This window comes from Labrus bergylta, chromosome 7 (assembly GCF_963930695.1).
Source record: "Labrus bergylta chromosome 7, fLabBer1.1, whole genome shotgun sequence".
Taxonomy (NCBI): domain Eukaryota; kingdom Metazoa; phylum Chordata; class Actinopteri; order Labriformes; family Labridae; genus Labrus; species Labrus bergylta.
Window position 1 is genome coordinate 24,861,245 of NC_089201.1, and position 23,555 is coordinate 24,884,799.

A 23,555-nucleotide genomic window follows, 5' to 3' on the forward strand; every position below is an offset into this window, starting at 1 on the left:
CCTGCTTTGAAATAAGCGTCTAAATAAGGGCGCAGTAGGGAACGTCTCCTGTTGTTCCTGTCTTAGCAGGAGCAAATATGTAAACAGGGAGTGGCAGACACTTCACCACATTCATGTCGGTCTGTTTCAGCACACACACACACACAAGAAAAACTCTCAATGACAATGATATCACTTCCACATCTTGCTATTTATTTGATGGAAAACATCCAGCATCTGCTGGTTTTTAATACAACTATTAACTGTCTTTTCAAACACCCAGAAAGCTTACCATTTTTTTTCACACAGCAGAAATATTTACAGTTCAAATTATTTTTGTTTGAATACTTACAAGTGACACAAAAACAATGAAATCAATAGACTTGCCAATTTAAATCCATTTGAACAAGGCCTCAATCTGAAGAGAGATACGCCTTTTACAATTGGTCATTTATGAACACATAGACCTGAAGTACTGAACAAATATCAGGTCTATATCCTGTGTATATCACTCATCATTTATTAAAACAGAACAACAGCAGATAACAGTTTGTTAAAGATAAAGAAACATATGATGGAGGTCTGACTGATGTCAGACAAAGACACTACAAATGTTAATCATTAGTATTTCTTTCTATAAAAAAAACAGAATTTGCATGTTTGGAAGTCAAATTACCAAATACAAAGTCAACTTTGGAGGCACGGTCATTGTCCCAACATTTATAAATCTTCTTATGATCTTCTTCTAAATGACAGTTTTAATCTCCTGCAGTTTACATTCATTTATAACTATATTATAATCTTAGCTCATTAGAAACATCTCTATCTAATATATACCTTATCAAATACAAAGTACAATGCTAGAGTAAAATACATATCATTTCTGTGTAAAAGTAGAAGCATTATTTACAAAGGTGCAGTGTTAGCACTGCAATGTTGCATTCATGACATTAGACACGCAGCAGTGAGAAGATAAGTGTGTTCATCATCAGTTTTTAAACAGCAGATACACAAACAGCTTCAGTTTGATCAGAATAAAAAGTAGCTCAGACAGATGAGAAATCCCTGATTCCACACTAAAACAAAAAGTGTTCAAAGACAATATACTTAAGGTGCACACATCAGAGTCCATCCATTGTCCGTCAAACTTAATCCACAAGTCCTTTCATCGCTTCTTCTTCCATCAATTATGCATTGTTCTCAAAGTATGGCAGATCAGATGTGAATCTACATTATCTTTGAATAGTATGAAGAGTTAATTTCATCAAATACGTCTGAAAGGATTTCTTCCATATGGGTGCTGGATGGGTGCAGATCTCCGCTGATTCAGATTGCCATGTCTACCAAATCCCCTTTCACAAACCCTTTCTGTAAAACAAAGAAACAGAAAAGTCAGTGTTATAACACTGTAAGGACACAGAAGCATGATCGTGTAAGTTCTTCTTCAAATATGATAAATACCATTCATCATGTAAGTGTCAAACCAAAGCCGCTCTACTTTGGAATTTGACCTAGAGCGACCTCAGAGCTAACAGCCCAATGCAAACGATTTCAGAGTGATGCAGATGCGTGCAGTGTTTTTATCATCTTCTATTTTGTACCAACATCTACAAAGATGGTTCCGCTGTCTCGGAATTAAATCCAAGCTGTAGGACAAGCATTAACATTGCCTTGCATTTTTTGTTCTGTCAGGACTTGTTCACTTGTTACTTGAAATAAGCTAAACACCGCACCCTTAGGGAGCGGCAAGTTTGGATTTGCAAAAAGGGACCTGGTCCTGCCCAAACCCTGGATGCACCTGAACCAAACCTGGTGTTTGTATGTGTGTTGAAAAAGCAGAATTACTGTGAACTACATCACAGATACACAGGTTGTTAACATATGCTTCCAAATGACGAGGGAGAGGGACGTAATCTATCTCACACATGCCGCACACACACACACAAACAAACACTATCTCTTAGACTCACTTTCTTTACGCTCAGGCACAATCACACATGCAGATATCAGAATGAGGGTGGGGTGCAAAAAGAGAAAGCTTTTCCACTGAGCTTGTGTTTTTGAGTGCTTGTTGTTCTTGCCTGTTTGTGGCCAGGTGAATCTTGTTAAAGAAGTTTTTCACATTTTTGAGTGAAACAAACAAATGTGCACAAATTCTGTTGTGCATGTTTCCCTCTGGTATTTTTAAATATATTTTATAAAAGAGTACAACATGACTATAGTGAGCAAGCATGAGAACAATTAGGCTGAAAGAAAAAAAGGCTGAATCATATACAGTCAGATATACATTAAGTTTTTGTACATGTATAACAATGCCTTTATACATTTTTTACATCCGTCCTATCTGTGCCTTTAAAATGTTTCAACGACATTCAACTTAAATTATACACAAAAGAAATTAACTTTGAGCAATCCAATTTGAAAGAATCCTTTAAATACATCTCAATGGATACTATTAAGACTAAAAGACTACTCCGCTCAAACTTGACAATCAGAGAAGTTCATTCTTCCAAACTGAGATGTATTGATGTATGAGATGTGTAAACATTGATTTTTCTGCTCCTTTTTCCCCTCTCATGTCAGCTGTCTCTTACGTGTTTGTATGTGCTGTGCAGTTTCTTGTACTGGAACATGTTGCTGAGAACTGTGGCTGCTGCTTTGGCTGCTTTCATCTTCGCAGAACTGGAAACAAAAGAGTCACTCAAAATGAACAAATTGGCCAAATGCACTTTGTGTAACATTCAAAACAGGAGTGCAATTTCTTTTTTTTTTTTTTAAAGTATGTTGAACGAATGCCACATTACACATCTCACCTGTTGTCATTTGAGTTTTTGATTGCGACCAGTTTAGACAGGCCATCAAAGAAGGCGATGTCTCTGGCAGCTAGAGAGCTGCCGGTCACCAGGTTATTGAGAACTCCACAGATGTTGACCACCACCTCGCTGGAGGGCTCCTTCTGGTGTCCGTCTGCAGGCAGCTTGGTCACCAGGTGCTTAACTACTGTTGTGGCTGGACAAAGCAAACAGTATTGTTAGCATAATATTTTTAAAACCCACTTTCACAATCATATCTGTTAGAAATAGATCTGGTGCTGCAAAATTCCAATACCGTTTTATTGATTGATATTTCTGTATTTTTTAATCCAATGGCAGTCATAGTGATGTTTTCAAATGTTTATAATATCAGGCCTCTATAACACAACCCTACAATGGGTTTGAGTGTTACATTGTTAATGATAATACCCAACATTGTTAATACTTAAAAGGAAACTTTGAGTATTTTCAAACAGGTAATAGTGAACAGTACTTCAAGTATGTGGGCCATGTATGGAGGGGAAAAGGCTTAAGTTTTGGATGTCAGGATCCTGCAAAGAAACTTTGATAAACAAACCACAGAGTGGGTCTGGGAAGGCAACAGTTCCAGCGTATTCTGGTTTGGGGTAGGTCAAAATACAGGAAATACCACATACATCCATATCTCTGTTTACTCTATTCATGTTGCACTAACAAAAAAAAAAAAAACCTCTTTCTACAGCACAGACAGCGCAGTTTCATGAAAACTGCTTCTTCCAGCAGTGAAATAGAACTCTTGCATTTGTCATTGTAAAGAACTTTTGTTCAATACCAAAACAAACAAACAACAAAACAAACAAAACAGATAATGGTTACAGAGATTAAACGCCCCAGTCTTGATAAGTTCTCATTTGTATCACAGTTTTGAAAGATTTCAGTTTTACTTAGATCTGATTCTTATTTTATGCAAGTTAGCTTACCTTATTTGTTTTTGACCTGACTGAATCGTAGAATTTGAACAAATTTTAAATTGTGAATCCTGCAATAACAAATTACAAACACATTTTTCACCCCTTTATTTTAAGTCATTGAAGTAACAAAGAGGGGGATTCATACCATGTTTGATAAGATGCCTACTCTCCATCGTAAATATTTAAATTCTGAATAGGAAACTATGGGTTGTATTCTTGTTTTCTATTCATATCTATATGTTTCATCCATGATGGTTGTGCAGACCAATGCTGTGTTTAGCCGTTTGTGATTGGTGTTTGTGAAAAAGAAGAAAAAATCAATAAAAAGTTATTTTGAAACTATTAACAACAGGCCTACAAAATTAACAGAATACCTAGAGACATTCAGTTATTTAAAACTAGCTAGGATTAAAAAAACAAAGACTAACCCATGGCCTCCTTATTTGTGGTATGACGAGACAAGTTTCTGAGGAAGCCTGTGAGAGATCGCAGCTCCAGATCACGCTCAGTTCGCAGGCGGTCCATCACAACAGGCTGCACACGTTCCTGATCCAGAGCCACTCGGCTCAGGACTGACGCCCACTGCAGCACAAAGAGAGAGAGAGAGAGAGAGAGACTACGTGAAAGACTTAAAATGTTGCATTTGAATTTTTTATGTAAGATAATTGATTTTGGACTCTTACCCTCTTGTCTCCAGCAGTAATGTTCTGCAGCGCTCCAGCAGCGGCCTCGCGGGTGGTAGAGTTAATCTCACAATCACGCAGAACACGGGTGTACAGCCCCACGATCTGTGGGTGCCACAGCCACTCCACACCCTTTGGCACTCGGGCGACCTCTGTGAAAGTGGCCAGACTCTGGTTCTTTTTCTGTCAGAGGGAAGAAGACACAAGAAGGCAGCGTTGAGGCATACTGTCTAATGTGAGAACATAAAAGCTCAAAAGTAAATCTCTTATGTTCCTACATTTTTGGCCTTCCTGCTCTGAGGTGTAAAGCAGCCAATGGCATCACCCTTTCCTGAATCCTGATCTCTAGTTGGCCCTTCCAGGCGCATCATGGCAGATGGAGGCATCTCATTGTAGAGCTGGTAGGAGAGGTTCCGCAAGACACATGCTGCATTTTCAACACCCTAGGATAAAAGACACACACACACACACACAGATAAATACACAAGACTGGAGCCGTAACAGTGGCTTTGATTTAGCTCCACAGCTTACTGTCTCACCTTGTCTTCTCCCTTGTTGTCATCGAGGGAGAGCTTAATGTAGCTCACCAAAGAGTCCACCAGGCCGTGTGTTTCTCTCATCAGCTGACGGGTCTTCTCACTCACAGAGCTCAGATTCCTGAGCACACACAGAGGGAGTGAGGGGTCAAAGAGGGATTTCTTTTTAAAGTCAGTCAAAAGGAAGCAAGCGTGTCATTACTTTGACCAGATGGTGTAAATAAAGAGAAGTGTGGGAGGGTGTTTCCACTCTAAGCACTGTGCTGCAGAAATATGCCATAAAAGGAAATCTTTTTAAGAAAATAATGGAGCATTGTACCTAATTCCCTTGTTTTTATAAACTATGAGATTAAACCACTCCAATATTAGCATAAACTAAGCAGAACCCAAAGCAACTCGAGGCTGGAGAGACCCAAACAACATTGAAAAAGTGATGGGTGTGGTAAAAGCTCAGTAACTTTCAGCTGACGCAAGACAGAACAAGTTCCCAACATGCAAATGAGAGAAAAAGCGGACACAGGTCGAGGGGAAAGAAATTAATTTGAACAAAGGAACATGTTATACAACTATAGAGAGAATATAAAATGATAAATGATGTGCACCTGAGGCATCCTGTGGTGTTGTGGAAGATTTCTGTCTCAGACGGGGACTGCTGGATGTAGTCTGCTTCTCCGCCGCCTGACTGAGGGATTAGAATCTTGTCAGTGAGCTCAGAAAGTGTCTCACGAGCCAGTTTCTCCTTCAGGTTGTCTTTGGATGAAAGGTTCCAGAGGATACCTGCACATACACACACCAGAAGAGTGTCAGCTACACGTCATACATGTTTTTTTTGTCCTGCGTATCACTGTGACTTAATTAAGGTTTCATTTCTCAACCTGTATTCGCTGACTTTTGTAAATGACGACCTCATTATAACTTCTATTTGTCATGACTTACAGGAACCTTAGTTAAAAGAGGAAGTTTTAATATCTTTGGAAATTTTGCCAGTCTCATACTTGTCCTTTCAGTATGAAGCTATGACCATCAGTTTAGTGTAGTTTAGCAAAAAGACTGTACACAGGTCATAGAGATAGTCCAGCTCTGTCCTAAGGTAAGCCTGTTATCACCCTTAAACAGGTGTTTTCTATTTCCTCTTCCAACTCTGAGCAAAGAAAGCGAATACATTTATTTGAATTGTTCCCGCAGCGATAAAATTGTAATGCAGGAGTGTAAAAACTCCTAAAACACGAAGACATATGAAATCCGTTTAAAGCTTATGAGAGAAACTTAAATTAGTATTAAAGGTTTAAACACAAGCTGGTACTTTGTGGGAAGGATACGACTCATGTGTAACACTTTGGCAAATTCCCTAGAAAAAGCTGTACATGCACATTTGCTTTGTTACCGATAGCTGACATGAGTATTTAGCTATTTCACAGATACAAATCAAGGTGTAACAGCTCAAAGGAAAGAGTGACAAGGCCTTCACTCATAAAAGGGAGAGGCACATGTACTGTTAGTCCGCAGGCCCAGACAACTCCCTCTGACTTGTTTAACCCCCTCCTTCACACACCCTATGGAAAAGACTACAGCCCCACCTCCTACTCTATATGCACTCAGACGTGTTCATCTACACAACTGGAGTTGGAATTGCAACCTCCATTATATGAGTCTTCAGTCACAAGTGAATTTATGAGAAATTATGACTGGCTGCTGGAGACAGACAAATGTGATTCATGGCAGAAGACAAACTTATGAGTGTGTGAGGGTGACAAAGATGAGTTCACAGGAAACAAACTGAAGCCTTTAACTGTGATAGAAACAACAAAAGTCCACTGAAAACAAAGAATAGAAAAAGTCATCTAAAAAAAACATAATCAAAGTGACAATTTTTTCCATAAATTATTGTAATCTGGATTCTTAGTAACGATTTTAGTTACAGCTTGCAAATGGCAATTTTTAAGGCAAGTTAGTAGTGAAAGAATTGAATTCATTCATTGTTTCACTTGAGGCAAAAGTCCAGAAGCAGCCGCCTGAGATCTGCTTGTTTCGTCTTGTTATTTTATTAGACTGCGATCTGGGTTTTCCTACCTGTGATGTTTTTGCGCAGCTCATCGTCATTCTCTTTCAGCGCCTCCACCAGCTGTGGGATGCCGCCCTCTTCGATCAGGGCTACCTTGTTGTCCATATTTTCATAGATGAGGTTGCGTGTGGCGCCGGTGGCAAACCGCTGCACTTCCTGGCTATCAGAGTTGAATAGCTTCACCAGCTCACCGATTCCCTTCAGGCGACGCACCTAGAGAAGGAGAAAAGGAAATCTGCTTAGGATGCGTTTATCTTTAATCTAATATTTACCTCTTATGTGTAGAATACATATGTGATATCAACCTTCAAGTTTCAAGTTGTTTGTAGAAAAATAGCTGCAGTAACTTTTACTTGAGTTTTTTTATACCAATAATAGAGGTTGCCATGACATCATCACTTAAGAGGATTAATTCAACAGTTTTGTTTTGAAATTCAATTGTTTTCCTATTTGAAGAGCGTTAGAAGATAACTAACAACATCCATGGTGAATAAGTTACTGGGATAACTTTATTTTCTTTGGACAGAGCCAGGTTAGCTTTTTCGGCTGTTTCCCGTCATGCTAAAATAATCTTGGATTGGACAGAATCCAATCAGCTGGTTGTAAAGTCACAATAACCACAAAAATGTTTTAGAAAATCTTATCTAAATTTGTGATAAGAACCGAAAAAAGGTTTATTAACCAAAATGTATTATTGTTTCTATTCCATTTAATATCCAATTATCAGCATCACTTTTCAGTAAACTCATTAAACACTAATCCAAATCTACTCACAAGACGCTGTATACGCAGAGCTGAAAATAACCTCAACAAGCACTGAGCACAGAGCCAAATCAGGCGACTGAGCCACCGTGAGATAAGAGTTTTAATCTCTACTGCATGTCTGCCATTCAACACCTACTCAGGGCAGAGTCCAGCTATGTTTACTGCTATGACAAATTGGGCGACATGTGGAACAAGTAGAGAACAGAAGAGCAAAAGGAAAAATGTAGTTGTTTCATGCCACTAGAAAGATTCCTTCACTTGCTTGAAAAATATTTATCCCCAGCAGAGAGACACCCAGAGGAATTCAGAACAGCAGTTTCATCATTATCATCAATTACCTCGTTTTTGGCCTCGCTGTCATTGTAACACTCGTGTTGAATGTAGGCGGCACCCAGAACCTGCAGCTCAGGATCAGGCTCGCCCAGGTTCTGCACAGCAGTGTGCATGTCCAAAGAGTTGATCCTTATGAATAAACAAACAAACACAATTCAAACAAAGAATCTTAAACATTTAATTATGTAATGACCCTACTGTTATGTGTGGTAGCACAAAATATATCTTTTGAATGCTTGAATGAAAAGCAACAGAGTGGCCACAGTAATTATACAAAGATGATTTATTTCTTGTCTCCAAAATCCAGCATGTTGATTTTCTTCCAGATCACATAGTGGTCTACAAATCTTCTCGGCTAACCACACGCTGTGGGATGTGTGAAATGTGAGGCCTGAAACTAAGCTGCCACACCCGAAACCAGTCCTGCCACTATGAAGCCACCTCCCAATCCACAGTTCTTGGGAAATACGCTCTACCCAGTACGCACTCCCTTACGAGAACCTCCTGAGCATTACATATTGGCGTTTCACATTTGCAGAAGTTTCGCAGACATGCTGAATTATACAACAAACTGAGTCACCAGATTGAGTAGCGCTGTCATCTCTCTCATTTTGTGAAAAGGCTGGTATGGTTTCTTTTATTTTTTTTGGTTGAAACTGTGCTTTTAAGCATACATTACTCACAGAACTGAAGTAAACACATTTGTTGGGATAATACGTATTTACATTGGCATGATGGTATGCCTGAGATAAATCCAAGAAAAACTCACTGATGTATTATTAGTAGTTATTGGACAATAGAGACACTGATGATTAAGCTACTGTATATCAGGCTTTGCACATATAGTGCTTGTTAGCAGTATGAGTTCAGTGTTCAGGTTTAATTGCAATTTTTTGACAAGGGAGAAGTTATAGAAAACCCCCACACTCCTTATATCAGTCAGCAACATGTACTCTGTTTTTTTTCAATTGGTTAACGAGGTTCATTACAGCTAACCAGTCACAAGTACACAAAGACACCATCAAACACTACAGATTTGCCAGAAATAGTATTAATAAATGAAAATATAGTTTAAAAATCACTATTTTGAACATGAGTTGAACGTGACTTTTGAGTTCATGTGTAACTTACCCGCTGAGGTTGCCCATGCTAGCTCCCATCTCCATCTGTCCTCCGTAGATATCCATGCCCCTGCCCACACTCTGCATGCTTCTGATGGACATGGTGCGGGACAGGGTCCCCTGGCGCTGCATCAGGTTGCCCTGGGAACCAGAGGCCACTCCAGATGCAATGAACCCTCTGTCCACTCTGTCCCCTCCTCCACCAATGAGGCTCCCACCTGAGAACTGCTGCATGGTCCCAGACACGGACCCCATGTTTGACCGGTTTCGGTTTGTAATCCTGCTGATGGTGCGGTGGGCAGGGCCTTTGAAGGAGTGTTGCTGAACGATTTCAGCCTCACATCCTGCCATCCCCCCGCCACGGGAGAGAGTGCCGCTAAGAGATCGTGGCATGGGAGCCTGAAAGGTCATGGGGCCTCCTCCTTGCCTCATCTGGCTGCTGTAGCCGTTGCTGACACTCTGAGTGTACTGGCGGTTGAAAGTGGCGTCTCGGTCGGACATCAGGCTGCCAGCATCACTGTTGTCAACCATCCAGGGATTTACCTGCGCTGTGTGCGCCCTGACTGCATGCATAGAAAGGGTCTCTGGATCAACATGGCTCCGTTGCCTGGCACCGCCCTGGTAGCCACCCATGCGAATGTCTTCTTGGTAATAACTAGCACCACCTCCACCCCTAAACCCAGCGCCTGCACCACCCATACTCATCCGGTTAATCTGGGCAAGGTCTGGGCCTGCAGACTGGGCGCTGAAGCCCGTCCTCTGAGATATACGTGGACCCTGCGGATGTGGGGAGGAAGTTTCAGTTACAAGCAAATCTTTAAGCGGTTTAACGTCTCAGACATTATGCTGTAGGGAAATGTACGTGTAGGTGAGTTTGTTGTGAGTCACTGGATAGCGACTAACGACTGAGTAACGACTGTTACTGACAAAAACAAAAGTCAGAACCTTTGTATTTTTGAAGTCGGATTGGATTAATATCCAAATATTATTTAAAGATATGAGAGGAAGGCTTTATAACTATTTATAAAATATAATATCAAGACACATTGAAAATATTTTGAAGCTCTCTTATTAGCTCAGAGCTGAAACATCTGCAGCACGAAGTGTCGCCCTGTTGAATCATTAAAATAAAGGAATCTAGAGGGAGGACTTGAAAACCCTGAGCTGATCTCATCGCAGCCTACTGTGAAATACCACAAGTACTGCATCCAGGGTTGACCCATCCTGACACCAGCAGAGGGGCCAGTGATTGTGTTTAGGTATTATTTTAGAAGATCTATTTAAGTGACACATTACATGATCATCTGATTATTTCCACAGGATGTGCTTATACGTGCTGAGAGAGAGAGATAATGCTGCAGTGCTCACCATTGTTCTGGAGCCGGAGACGTAGTTGGATTTCGAGGTGAAGCCCGGGTTGAAGGTATGATATTTCATTGTTGAAGAACCACCGTAGTCTGGAAGAAAGAAGAGACACAATAATAAGTTAACACCAGTATCACTTAGATAAGGCTTTAATAATAAAATAGGTATAAGTGAAAGACGAAAAAAGTGTTTCATCTTTTCTTTGATTATGTATTAAATAAGCAATAAATTACACAGAGTAAAAAACATGTTGTTGCTCTTTTCCAAAAGGTACATGTGTATCCTTAAAGAAAAGACTCACTTTTTAAGTCCATTTCAAGTAAATTAAAACTATATTAATGCTTTCCGACTTACATGTGAAACCCCAGAAGAAGCTTTCAAAAAGAAAATACTAAATACTGAAAAAAAAAAACGTTTGAATATGGATCAAAATTATTCTTGCTCTGAAATCTTAGGTTAGAATCATCTTTTAGTCTTTTGTCACAACTTCATTTACTTAATCGTTAAAAATGTACTGCACTTTATGGGATTTAGTACTAAAACATCATGACAAAGTTTATGTATTAACTTAAGTTGACGCTTTATTTCTGTCAGATGAACTTCCAAACATGTTCAGGCAAAAACAACACAAAGACAACTATACCCACTTTTAAAAGCAAAACGCATTGTCTTGATGTGTTTGAAATGTGTTGGAGCCTGTCCTTTCATCTTTTTGCTCCATGTGCTCTTTAAATATATTTCTATTTGTGCAAGGAAGGAGTGTCTAACGCCACTCAGCCTGGAAGCTTGACTCAGCAGCTGACTGTGTTCCTGAACGTTTACGTCAACAACGACTGAGAGGTCAAGAGCACTTTTTTGGCGAGTTTTGATGTCATCTTTCAGCAATGACAAATATGGGGATTTTTCTTTTTATCAATGTAAGTTTATAAAATTTATGAATAAAGGTTTTATCTGGAAGTAGAACAGAGGTGACTATTCTGAAGAACTTGACCAAGACTGACCTTTTTCTTCAAAATATCAATTCTATGGAAGTCTAATTCTGAATCTGTATGTAAGAAATGACACACTGAGTGAAGATGGATTTAATCTCATCTTTAACAAGGTGTCACGCCTCCTTTATTTACAACAATGACCTCCATGAAAGACATACTGTACTGTTTGAATAGCAGGTGTCAGGTCACACTGAGGACTAAATATTCAACGAAAAACAGCAGGACCTGACCAGTCACCAGCTCTGAGTCTCTGGTTACCTTTCACTTTGAGAGCAGCAGCGTGCCTGACACACAAAGACATGCACTCGACCCTCTCAGCAAAGAGTGTGTGACAAAGTTTGCTCTAAAAAGAGAGTGACCTAACCGGAGAGTGGTAAATATGATGGCGGCTATCAAACAAAATGCTCACCAAGGTTGGAGTCTTAGGCGACATTAGCTCAAATGTCAACTGAAGGCACATCCAGCCTACTAACTGCACTGTATCGACAGGATGCGTTTCTGGTTCCATCATTTTTTTCCATCGGGATTCATTTTAAATCCTGTAATTTATTTACAGAAGACTTAAACAGACTTTCAGAGAATATTTTTTGCAGTTCCAGCTGCGTTACACTGATATAAACTTACTCAAGCCATATTGAAGCTGTGCTAATAGTTTGCTAAGCTTTAACCAAATGCTAACACATCTTGGTGCAGGCAGGAGGAGTTAAGCTTCAGGCTTTGTAAAGAAGGCTCTTTCCCTTTCACTTGTGAAACCAAAACTCAAAATATTATTCAGCACAAACCATATTATTTTCTCAAATGTAACCAAGTCATTTCACGAGCTAAACTCATCACCATTTCACAAGTCCAAACATTTGCTAAACACACCAGCACACCAAATCATAGGAAGATGTAAGAAAAGTGCAGGATTTTGGTACATAAAGCAGTCAAGTTTGGCCTTTGGTCCAAACACAAAGGTCTAAAACAGTAGGCCCAATTGTTAAGGACACTCACTTATTAACCCTGCCTGCTGCCCACACAAATCCTATTTTTTGTCATTCAATATGCTACATGGTCAAAGGATTTCCTGATGACTTTCTGCCTGATATACCTGAAGGCTTACTTCTCTGATTTGTTCTCTGGTTTGGTGAGTTATCAGGTTAACATTCGCTAATTAACTATAAGCCTGGTATTTGGGGAATTTACAAGTTTTGCTTTGCTTGTTTCTTCATGTTTAGCAGGTATGTAAAGAATGGTTATCATCTTTGTTTAGCATGTCCGCGTGCTAATATGCTTACAGCTCTTTACACAATTACAAAGGAGGTCAATGGGACATACTAGCTTCATGGGTATTTTGTTACATAATATAGGTATGGGAATTAAATATTGCTCTGATGATGACACTGCATGAACATCAAGCGATCAACAGATAAATCATCCCAATCGCGATTTACTGAAGCGGTTTAAAAAAATATGTCAAATATGTCAATTTGAAGGGTTTCCCTGAGGAAACGCTAACGCCATATAGCGATTCATTCTCCATGAATGATTAACATCTCTAAAAAAGAAACTTTTAATGATTTCATTTATTATTATGGTTTGGATCAAAGTTTAGACTAAGCAACACACCGATTCCTTGAGCAAGAAAGCACAATTAAACAGGTAAGTAGCCGACAGTGTTTGAACATCTTCAAAGCATCTTGAAACGTTCAGACAAGACACATGAGCCAGTGATCAGTATTGAATCCAGGCCACACAGATCATATTTCAAAACTAACTAATGCCTTTGCAATGAGGGAGTCCAAACTCACAATGTCAGAATGCCAACCAAATTTCAACTTAAGTTCAGCTCATGTTATCAAACAATCGACTTTGAGGAAACATTGTTTAAAGCCAAAGATTTTGCTGTTGAAGTCCATCTGCATGTTACGTCTTGATAGAAGTAGGGTTTGTTTTTTCATGTAAAAGGGGCCCCTGACGCCTCTCTTGGCCCTACTTTATGAGAGGGAGAGTTGAACTTCCCACATATTTCTCACACACACACAAACACACACACACACACACACACACACGCACACACACACCAAAACCAGTTGGTAAAGAGCCTGGCCCCAACCCAACCCTGGCAACGCCCAACACACCTTAACAACACAGAAAACACACCTTAACTACTACGTCAGCGATAAAGCTGAACCTTTTTTTTTTTCAGTCATTTGTCTTGTGCAAATGAACTTGGGTGTTGAAGCCAAGACTTCCCACAAACATCTCTTTTTCCCGCTCTCACTCTCTGCTCAGACTTGTCCACCCGTGAACACCAGTAAATCATTTCTATGAATGCAGTCGTCCTTTAGATGCAGAGATAGAGGATGCGTTTCAGGCAAATCTTCTGGGTGTTTTTCTGTGAGTGCTCAGGCGTCCATAATGAGCTTCTTTGAAGCCACAAACCACTGAAATGAACGATAGCTGTTATTCTGTCAGGAGTTATTGTATCCTTCTTGTGATGTTTTCAAAAAACAATGGAACACAACGTGTCCCCCCAGGCACAGCCAAGGGCACAGAGATAGCAAAAGAACTTGCTCAGCCAAATATTCATTAAGTGTAGCAATGTTTGGAGTGAAAGAGGTCATTGACATCTAAAATGAGGGTAAAACCAGACAGTGACCATTTAGCAAAAGGTGCTTTATGTTTTTAATAATTATATTCCTGTTTCCTGTTTTTCTTGAGCTGTTGTAATGAAAAAATTTCCCCCATGGGGGATCAATAAGGTTTATCTTTATCTTTATGTCCCTCTACATTCCAGTCAGTAAATTGTCATGAACAGTGTGTTTTTCTTTTGAGGCAGTCTTTGTCAGCGCCTAAGGGAAATGCTTAAACTAGAAGAGTGAGAAACGACTCTTCTTCTGCTACCACACAAGCCTGAACGTTGAGGTCAAACAAACACAGTCCACACGCTGTAGTTTGGGGGGAACACAATGAATTATGGGACATGAAGGAATGTCCTCACGCATCAAGCAACAGTAACCAGGTGCACAAGTTTTAGTCAGCGGAGTACATGTGAAGCTTTTAACATTAATTCAGCCGTGACAAGCAACTCATCCAACTCCAAACCTTGACTGACAGACAGACAATGTTTGACAACATGAGGTCTTTCACCAGACAATACAACAGCTGGTTCTCACGAAACCGTCATCTCACAGGTATCTCCAGAACTCTCTCTCCTCCTAAAGCTGAGTAAGACCTGAAACCCAACCCCGCAGACAGAGGGGAGGCTTTCATGTCAGTCTGCTATCAGGGGAGTTTATGAAAGCAGCTCTTGTTTGGGCCTGTTACACATTAACCCTCACTCATGGGCAGGTACACAGAGATGTAGGACGCTCCTAGACGAAGCTTCAGCTCAGGTTCATCTGGTACAAATCTGCAAAGCAGCTGAACAGACACATTCCCAGATGAGCTGACAAGAACCAAATCCAGAGGAATGTATCAGGGATGAGCGTGCACACAAACATCCAACACACACACACACACACACACAAAAACGCCAGAAGTAAAAAAAAAATAAATAAAAAAAAAGCACACAAAATAAAAGCATGCACACTCTTGTAAGATAGTGAAAGTTGTTAACTGGTCTGAGTCACTTTTGGCTTCAAGTGAAATTAAAAATAAAAGAGAAAGTAACCTTAAGTAAAAAGGAATTTGTTTGTTGAGCGCAAGAAAAAAAAGGTCTTTTGTATTCGAAAGGGAAAATTATTTGATTTTCTAAGTCATCCAGGATAACTTTAAAACATTCAGGCTAAGAAATCTGACTATGAAGGTAGGCCTCTCTGAAAATGTCAACATTGTATATCAAGGGGTTTATACTTTAAACGAATTGAGACAATAGATAGTTCAATAATCAACCTACATGCTGGGTGTAATTCAAAAGGGAAACACCTGACCTGGGTCTGTTTGATTTTTCAGAAAAATAGGAATATAACAACGCAGCTGTGAGGAATGCCCATTATTTGATGTTTTTTAGCACAGTTCCTCACTGCGGCCCCTTAAAAAAAAAATTTTGGACTTAAGCCAAATAAAACAAGGTTAGAGGACTAAGCAGTCCGATGAGGGCTTCAGCTACATGGCGGTGATAAAACTTCACTCTGGAGTCAGACACTCCGTCACCTGTAACTGTAGCCTACCTGAGCGGACTGGACACAAGGTGGTTTGACTTCAAACTCTCTAGCGCTCTTAACGCGAATATTAAGACAGTGTAATAGCCTGCTCCACCACAGTAAGACTTGTTTGTGTTTACCTGACATGGCGTAGTTTGAGGTCGATCCATTCTGACGCGGAAGTGTGGACTTTTCGGCCAGTCTCATCTGGACCTGCTGCTGCACCCGCCGTGTTCTGGACTCCTCGTCCGACAACGCGCTCCCAGTCCCCAAGTTGGACGGGAGCCCGTAGGTGGTGACCAAGGTGTTTGGCTGTAAAGCGGACAAAAAGACGTTCTCTGAGGCCACGGTACTCATTGTGAAAAGAGAAGAAAAGAAAGGCGAGCAGGACGTCTGTAATTGTTTGCGCAGCTGAAACTATCTGAAGGTCTCAGAGAGAAGTCAGCGCGAGCTCAGCTGCAGCCCAGCAGGGGGAGGAGCTTCGTGAGCCGCAACTAAACTACCTGACCCACAGGTGGTGCTTATTCTGCTTTTTCTTCTTCTTTGCGGGTTATTTTTTTGTTTTGTTTTTTTGAGCGACTCAAGATGATGCTCCTCTTTTAGATACAAATCTCTTTGTTGAGTCAAACTTTCCACCCGTTGAACGTTATAGGAACAAATTAGTTCATGTGTCAATATCCTAAATAAAGCTACATAATACATTAAAGCAGGGCATGACTGCATCACCTGTAAAACAATTATTAGATCTCAACATCCCCGAGTCCAATTCTAAAAATGATGACACAGGCTTTTTGTTTTTCCATTCACCTCTCGCCTTATTAACTCCAGTTCAGAGGAAACAATTTTTTTCAGCTTCTTAACAAAATAATTTGAATGTATTTTTCAGATAAGATTAATTAATAAAGCATTCAAATTGAAAAGTAATTATTCATAATGATCAGCAAGAAAGTGCTATAATTTAAATATTGAATTGATTGTATTGTAATTTATCATATTAATAAAGTATGATTAATCATCCTGTCTGCGCTACTTATTGATACTTAAATACATTTCCTGATAACTGACATACATTTACCCAGGTGAAGTTATCAATGCAGGTCCTTAACTGGTAATACTGTAGAATATTTATTTTATATTTTTTTAATACTCATACTTCATCACTGCTTGAAAACTATATGAGTTGTTTTCCAAATGTTGGGAAGAGATTTCCCTTTTTTAATGTAAGTTTATAGTGGGTTATTTTAATGCTGCTAAAAAACAGTTAACTTGTCTTTCAGTGTTAGACAGTGAAAGTGTGATCTAACAGATTAAACAGCTGTCATTCAGCTGTGTGTAACAGTCTGTGATTAGTCAGAGGAGTCATACTGACATTAATAATGAGGTGTGACAGGGATAAACTTTCTGTCTACAGTTAGTCATTTACCTATAATTCATCAATACTATGATGTCACATGTCACCCAGTGTTACAGCACTGCTGTCTTGGTGGGATGTAACCAAGTACATTATCTGTTACTTTTAAGGTTCTTGTACATTACCTGAGTATTCATTTTCTAAGATTTTTAAACTTCAACTCCGCTATATCTTGGCCAGAAATACAAACCAATACTCTACTTTTGGCTCCACCACTCAATCGTATATCAAGCACATCCAATTAGCTATATCTTCAAAAAAAAAAACGTTTTAAGGGCCATTTTTGCCTTTATTGGATTGCACAGCTGATGAGACACAGAAAATGAGTGGGAGATGACATGAAACAAAAGGGCCGGGTCGGATTCAAACTCATGGCCGTTGCGATGAGGCGGCACAATTACTAGGTTACCGGCACCCCAAATTAGTTATATCTTTATCCAGTGAATGTTAAAAATGATTTACAGATAACTCACTCTTGACTATACATTTTTTTTTTATAACACAAGTTTTGTATTAACCCAAACAAGATGGTAGGCCTTTTATGCAAAACTACTTAAAGGTGCTGAGCACATATTCCCCCACTAGTTGTCTAGTTTTACAAAAAAAGAGCTTTATTAAAGTGCAATACTGTATACAGTCCCTATTTCTGTTTCTTATACGGCTAAGCACTGAGTCTGAAAAAGTCACTGAACAACATAAAAAAATAACCTGTTCACATAACTAAAGGCAACACTTAATATAATGCAGTCCTGTGCGTGTGCTACACCTTGGAACCTCTGATATTAAACAATTTCATAATGTTAACACTTGACTCATGTTGCATTAAAGAAAGAAAGAACAGCATACCATTGATCTTCATCTTTCATTGATCCACAAAACAGACCTAAAACATTTTTCAACATTTACTATCTAGTTACATGTTTTTTTAAATCCAAATATATATTGAAATGTCAATTTTTGTCGGGGCACTGTTGGCCTAGTGGTTAGAGCACGTGCAGAGGCTGTAGTCCTGGACATGGGTTCAAACCTGCCCTTTGGTTCTCTCCTGATTTCCAACTCTCCACTGTCCTATCTCTACAATAAACAAATCAAAAGCCCAAAAACAAACCTTCATTTATTTTTTTGTTTGGACATATTGTAGGAGGCTTTGCAATGTGAAATTATGTTACTACTCTTACATAACTACCGGAAATTGCAGTCAGTATTAATCTGTTAAAATGGTTTAAAATGTATATATCACCCTAACTTTACGTACAGTAAGTGTGCAGCAGTGAAGGCCTTTGAGCTGAGATTAGTTTTAGAGCTTTGTTTTTACAAATTGGCATGAATTTAAGTTCAATTTTGTACATGACGTTAAGCATGTTGAATGTAGGACTGTTACAAGGTGTGGCGCAGGCTCAAGCTATTATTATGTTGGAGCCACACCTCAGTTTTATCAGGTTTGTTTTAGTTGTGCTTGTAGCTATGAGTCACAGCAGCGATACACAAGATATATGAATCATGGGTACATGCTGCATGTCTGAGGTGTCTACGTGTCTGGTTAAAGGTTTAAATGATAACTGTTGGAGTGGAATAAACATTGCTTTCTAATTGAATTGTATTATATAAAATATTCTTAGTTTGAATTAATTTGTTTACAAGATTTATGCTTGACTTCCTTCCTTTATTTGGATGCATTTGAGCAGAAAACAAGGGATGAACTGTTGTCTGTCTAAAGGTTATTTAGACAGCATGTCATCTCTGAAGAATTCATTGAACCAAGGAGAACAAACACAGTTGATTTACACTCAATCTAATGCAATTGGAGATCCATTGAGGCATGAACCCAACCTTTCTTTACTTTTATCTTTAAAACCTGAAAAGCAACCTTTCACTTTCACACATTTTTCCTCACCCATCATTGTTGCAGCAAACTTAAAACAATAACTCATAGCTTTACATGCAGACACTTAATGCAATAAGTAAATTCTCAGTAAACAAATTATTATTCAATTATTCCAAAAGCAATAATTATGATACAGCTAGTGAGAAATATTTTTTTTTTAAATCATGAATTTTCACTCACCATAACCATTGAATCTTTATGGATTGTAGATGTTGTCTAAGGTTTTCCCTCTCTGATGTGTTGAATCTGCTTGTCTGTGCAGGTGATCTGATCTGGTGGGACATTAGAAAGTATCAAATATTATAGACTCAGGCACCGCCCTGAAATGGCAGGTACATGCAGGGCACACAAGAAACAAAGCGATGAGTCAAAAGAGAGAATGACTACACAGGGTGTGTACAGCTGAGCATGGCAGACTGTCACACACACTGCGAGACACAAACACACATTTTGATTTTTAGTTTTCTCTTAAGAGCAAGGTCTTCGAGGACAATGGAGGGAGGTTTTATAAAGTTGCTCAATAGACTTATTAAGGCAGATGCTACTGAATGATAAAGCTGATTTCTTTAGTAAAACGCAACTTATCTTTGGTGACTCACTGAGTCAGCAGATCACCAGTAGCTGTGTTTCCCAGCCTGTTCAGAGACACAGAGCACCAGCAAGCAGCCTTAAGGTTATTGACTCAGGGTAATGTGTGTGTGTGTGTGTGTGTGTGTGTGTGTGCGTGTGCGTGTGTTTATGCGTGCATGTGCGTCAGAGAGAGAGTGATTGCATGAGAGCGAGAGTGACAACCTTGTTCTGCCTGCTGTCATATGCGTCAGGAGCCAACCGTCTGAAGCTAAACTACTTGGCCCAAAGTAGACACTGAAATATAAGGGGGAAATGTTCCACAACTAAATGGCATAACGAAAAAAAATAAGATAAAGTAAAACTAATTAATTTAAAAAATGTTCACTTGGAAATAGATTCAAATACCTACTAGATTTGCAGAGACAAAAAGAGCAGTCATGTGAAAAAATGGACTTGTGGAGATATGTGATAAATTCTCTTGAAGTTTTAGGTTTAAAAACTCAACCTGAACTTCAGTTTTATGTTCACACTTTAGACTGAGGGAGGTCAAAGCTTCCCGCCACAGCAGATTCACACTTACACCTCTTTACTTAACACTTCCAAATACAAAAGGACTCTTTACAATTATATGTAACAGAGTAAGCCTGTGAAATGATTTACTTTGTATTAAATAAGCAAGTTGTTGTAGCATTGTAAAACATTAAAAACCATTATTAGGCTGGATTTGGAGGGCATTGACTTTTCCAGAATGAAATTATGTTTTCAGTGGTTAAATTGTATTATTTGTTTTGTTCTTTTTTCCTTTTGATCTTACTAAAATGTATTCCTCCAACAAATATCTATACATTATATTATACACCGACACACTCAAACACATGGACACACACAACTGAAACAACACATGTGATCACTATTCACTCTATATGAATCAATATAATTTAGAAAATTCCTCACCAACAGGTTCCATATTGTATCATACCATATCTTATCCGAGTCGTACTGTTTCTTATCGTACTGTATCATTCGGTACATGATTGTATTGTATCATGCCTCATCCTGTGGTACCTCATCGTTTGCCATCGTATTGTATCGTAAGTTGCTTCAAGTCGAGTATGTATCAAATGTATTACATAATGAAATTTTCACCACTTTGTGAATCATCTACCAGCAAAATATATGACGTCTACAATCAGAAGCTTAGGTATATGGGGAACGGGAGGTGGGCAGGCCTTTTGGCCCTAGGATTGTGCCTGGAAGGTAATCCATCAATAGCACATAAAAGGTCCAAGCCCGGAGTCCAATATTCACTCCGTTAAGCTCTTTATGGTCTAACCCGTCTCCTCAGGGAAATATCTAGCACCCAAGCTATTAATGCTCCACTATGTTTACCCCATCAATTCTTACAGTATATATCTGCTCTTGGTAATGGGCAAAGAGGCTAAAGGTGAACAGAAAAGTTGTGTGCCAGGGAGCTAGACTTTGAGTTAAGGCCCACACTATAAATCTCTTTATGTCCAATAAAGGGAGGAGCAGATCATGTTGGTGATGTATAACCACAAGTACCACTTTCACATCATTTTACATTTTTAAATAATTTATTGATTGAGGCAGTTTAGCAAAGCCCATCTGTCACTTTATTTAGTTCTGTTTCTTGGCTTTGGTAAGAGTATCTCAGGGACAGCAGTGTGACATAAGGACAAGAATTTTGTAGTATAACCTGAGGGGTAAAATTTAGAATACTTTGTAAACAAAGAACAAGAGGATTCTCCAGATATTCAGCAGGGAGCCAAAATTGAGCAAAATTTGAGAATATTTTGTGACCCTGAACTCAGCGAATCAACTTTTTTCTTCTCTTTCCCCCTGAAGACAGAATCAAACATGAATTAAAGTAAAAATAATGGAGTTGATTGTTGACTTAAAACCAAACATGAGATTAGATGAGTGTTAATTGCAGCATGCAGATGAGGTTTGCATGCAAACAAGAACACAAAGGTAAAAGAAAACCAGCCGGTGGAGGCCTGAGAGGGAGGAGGAAAATGAGATGAGACAGGAAGCATCTTCAAGGCTAAGGTCCGGTTTGCTTCCTCCCCTCTGCCCATTGGCTCCTGAGGCAGGAAGCCGAACAAACCGTACAAGCAACACACAGACAGAGGGTAGGACATTACATATACAAATATCTAGTCAAATATTTAAGTGGTTCCTAAAAAATACACAAAACATTTATATTAGACCCAACAAGGACTTAATTCATGTTATATATATACTATACTAAAGTCTACTCTTGAACATGTATGTATTTACTTTGTTTGCCAAAATGTAAATCTCTACTTTAGTATGTCAAAATGCACGGCAACTCATGTTTAAGTCATTCAATATTAATGTCATTTTTAACCCCTATTTTAAATTTAAGCTACAAATGAAGTAATGCTACATTTTCTGTAACACATTTCTGGGACATGTCATCATCAAAACAACATCGCATCTGTTTTTCTGAGCTCTTAAAAACGTCACACACAGTACTCCAAACTGAACATCAAGGTGAATTCCTAACTGAGGTGTAGTTCAAAGCGGAATGAATTATGGCCAAATATGATCAGTTCCCAGTTTCCCCAGCACACACAGGTGATCTGAGTTTTGAGCTGTCTGAATCTTCATTTAGTTTTTTGTTTCTCAAACTGTTTGCTGATTCAGACATAACTCCAAGATTTAGAGCCCATGTGTGATCGATGACTGTTGATTGCACCCTGATGTGATTGTTGAGCAATTATATTTACTTCAGCAGCCGCCACTCTTCTGGGAAGCCTTTTCCCCAGATTTCAGAAGCAGGCAATTGAGTCCCCCATTCTGCCAGAAGATCCCAAGTGAGGTCAGCCACCGATAGTGGATAATTACCCCTGGCTCTTCAGTGACATTCCAAAGTGTCTGGAGGGTGTTAAGTTGGAGATTTGTGCAGGCCAGTGAAACTCTTTTACATCAATATGAGAAATCCATTTCTTTTTGTAACAGGTTTTGTACATTGCGGTGTTATCATTTTGCAACACTCACAAACAAAATCCACTCCAGATCCAGATCCTTCCCCATACTAGACACACATTTCAAACTAAATAAGATGTATTCTACACACACACAAAAGTAGACTCAGTGGAGGGTTTATTGGGCAAACATTTCAAGTACAACAGCCCTCATTATGACCTTCATAACCATTAAAATGTTCACTTTTTGGGTACTTTCTTCTTCTTTTTTTATAAATAGAGTGTATGATTAATCTCTATAGTTGAATCTTGTAGATATTGCTACTGTTGTGTTGTGTATTTTAATGCACAACACATAAAGGGCAAAACAGATGTCACTGAGAAAACAACGGATGTTTCCTTTAATGTATTGTGAGGCACTTCCTGTAATGATCTGTAGTTAGGATCAACAGAGATGTGTCCTCAGAATACATTTCATCACAATGTGCCTAGAAACACAAGTCCATGGGTTTGAGCCTGGGGGCTTAAATGTAAACTCAGTCATGGGGAACATCAGTGCGTAGGTTCTGATGAGAGAGCTGAACCTGTTGGCAAAACAAACACTGTGTGTATCGGGTGTGTCTGCTACCACAGTGCCTGAAATACAGGTCAGATGAGTTTTTAATGTATTCACAGTGCAGCAGTGGGTGGGATTATGCTGATTGGACAGGAGGGGGGGGCGCTAATCTAACAACGCCCCCCCGTGGTCAGATACGAGAAACACTGGATGAAAGGGAACAAAAAAATAGACCGTTGTACAGATTATGGATCACACTGTAAAAAGAGATTTTATACATTTCAACACAAAGCCTGATTTCTAATATAAGACAGTAGAATGTCACTTTAAGAACACAGACGTTTGAATAATTCAGACAATCATGATATATATACTTTGATTCTTGCAGAAAGTGTGAAACTAGCAATTGTTGGAAGGGCCTGTGTGCTGGAATTT

At 39.2% G+C, this 23,555-nt stretch overlaps 1 protein-coding gene across 2 annotated transcripts; it reads right to left on the reverse strand.

The window, feature by feature from the left end:
* Positions 1–171: 171 nt before the first annotated feature.
* On the reverse strand, positions 172–20,684 carry pkp3a (plakophilin 3a). 2 transcript variants are annotated; one of them, XM_020658980.3, is made up of 15 exons: positions 20,547–20,684; positions 19,203–19,294; positions 15,867–16,038; positions 10,611–10,699; positions 9,253–10,019; positions 8,127–8,250; positions 7,032–7,236; positions 5,564–5,738; positions 4,965–5,082; positions 4,704–4,868; positions 4,426–4,608; positions 4,171–4,324; positions 2,793–2,988; positions 2,574–2,661; positions 172–1,347 (listed from the first exon to the last, which is right to left on the reverse strand). In XM_020658980.3, the coding sequence occupies exons 2-15, from the start codon at positions 19,209–19,211 to the stop codon at positions 1,306–1,308; spliced, it is 2,487 nt and encodes an 828-aa protein (XP_020514636.1). In that variant the 5' UTR covers positions 19,212–19,294; positions 20,547–20,684; the 3' UTR covers positions 172–1,305. The 2 variants fall into 2 exon arrangements, with proteins under 2 accessions (XP_020514636.1, XP_020514635.1); XM_020658979.3 differs by lacking the exons at positions 19,203–19,294; positions 20,547–20,684 and having other exon boundaries at positions 15,867–16,163.
* Positions 20,685–23,555: the final 2,871 nt, after the last annotated feature.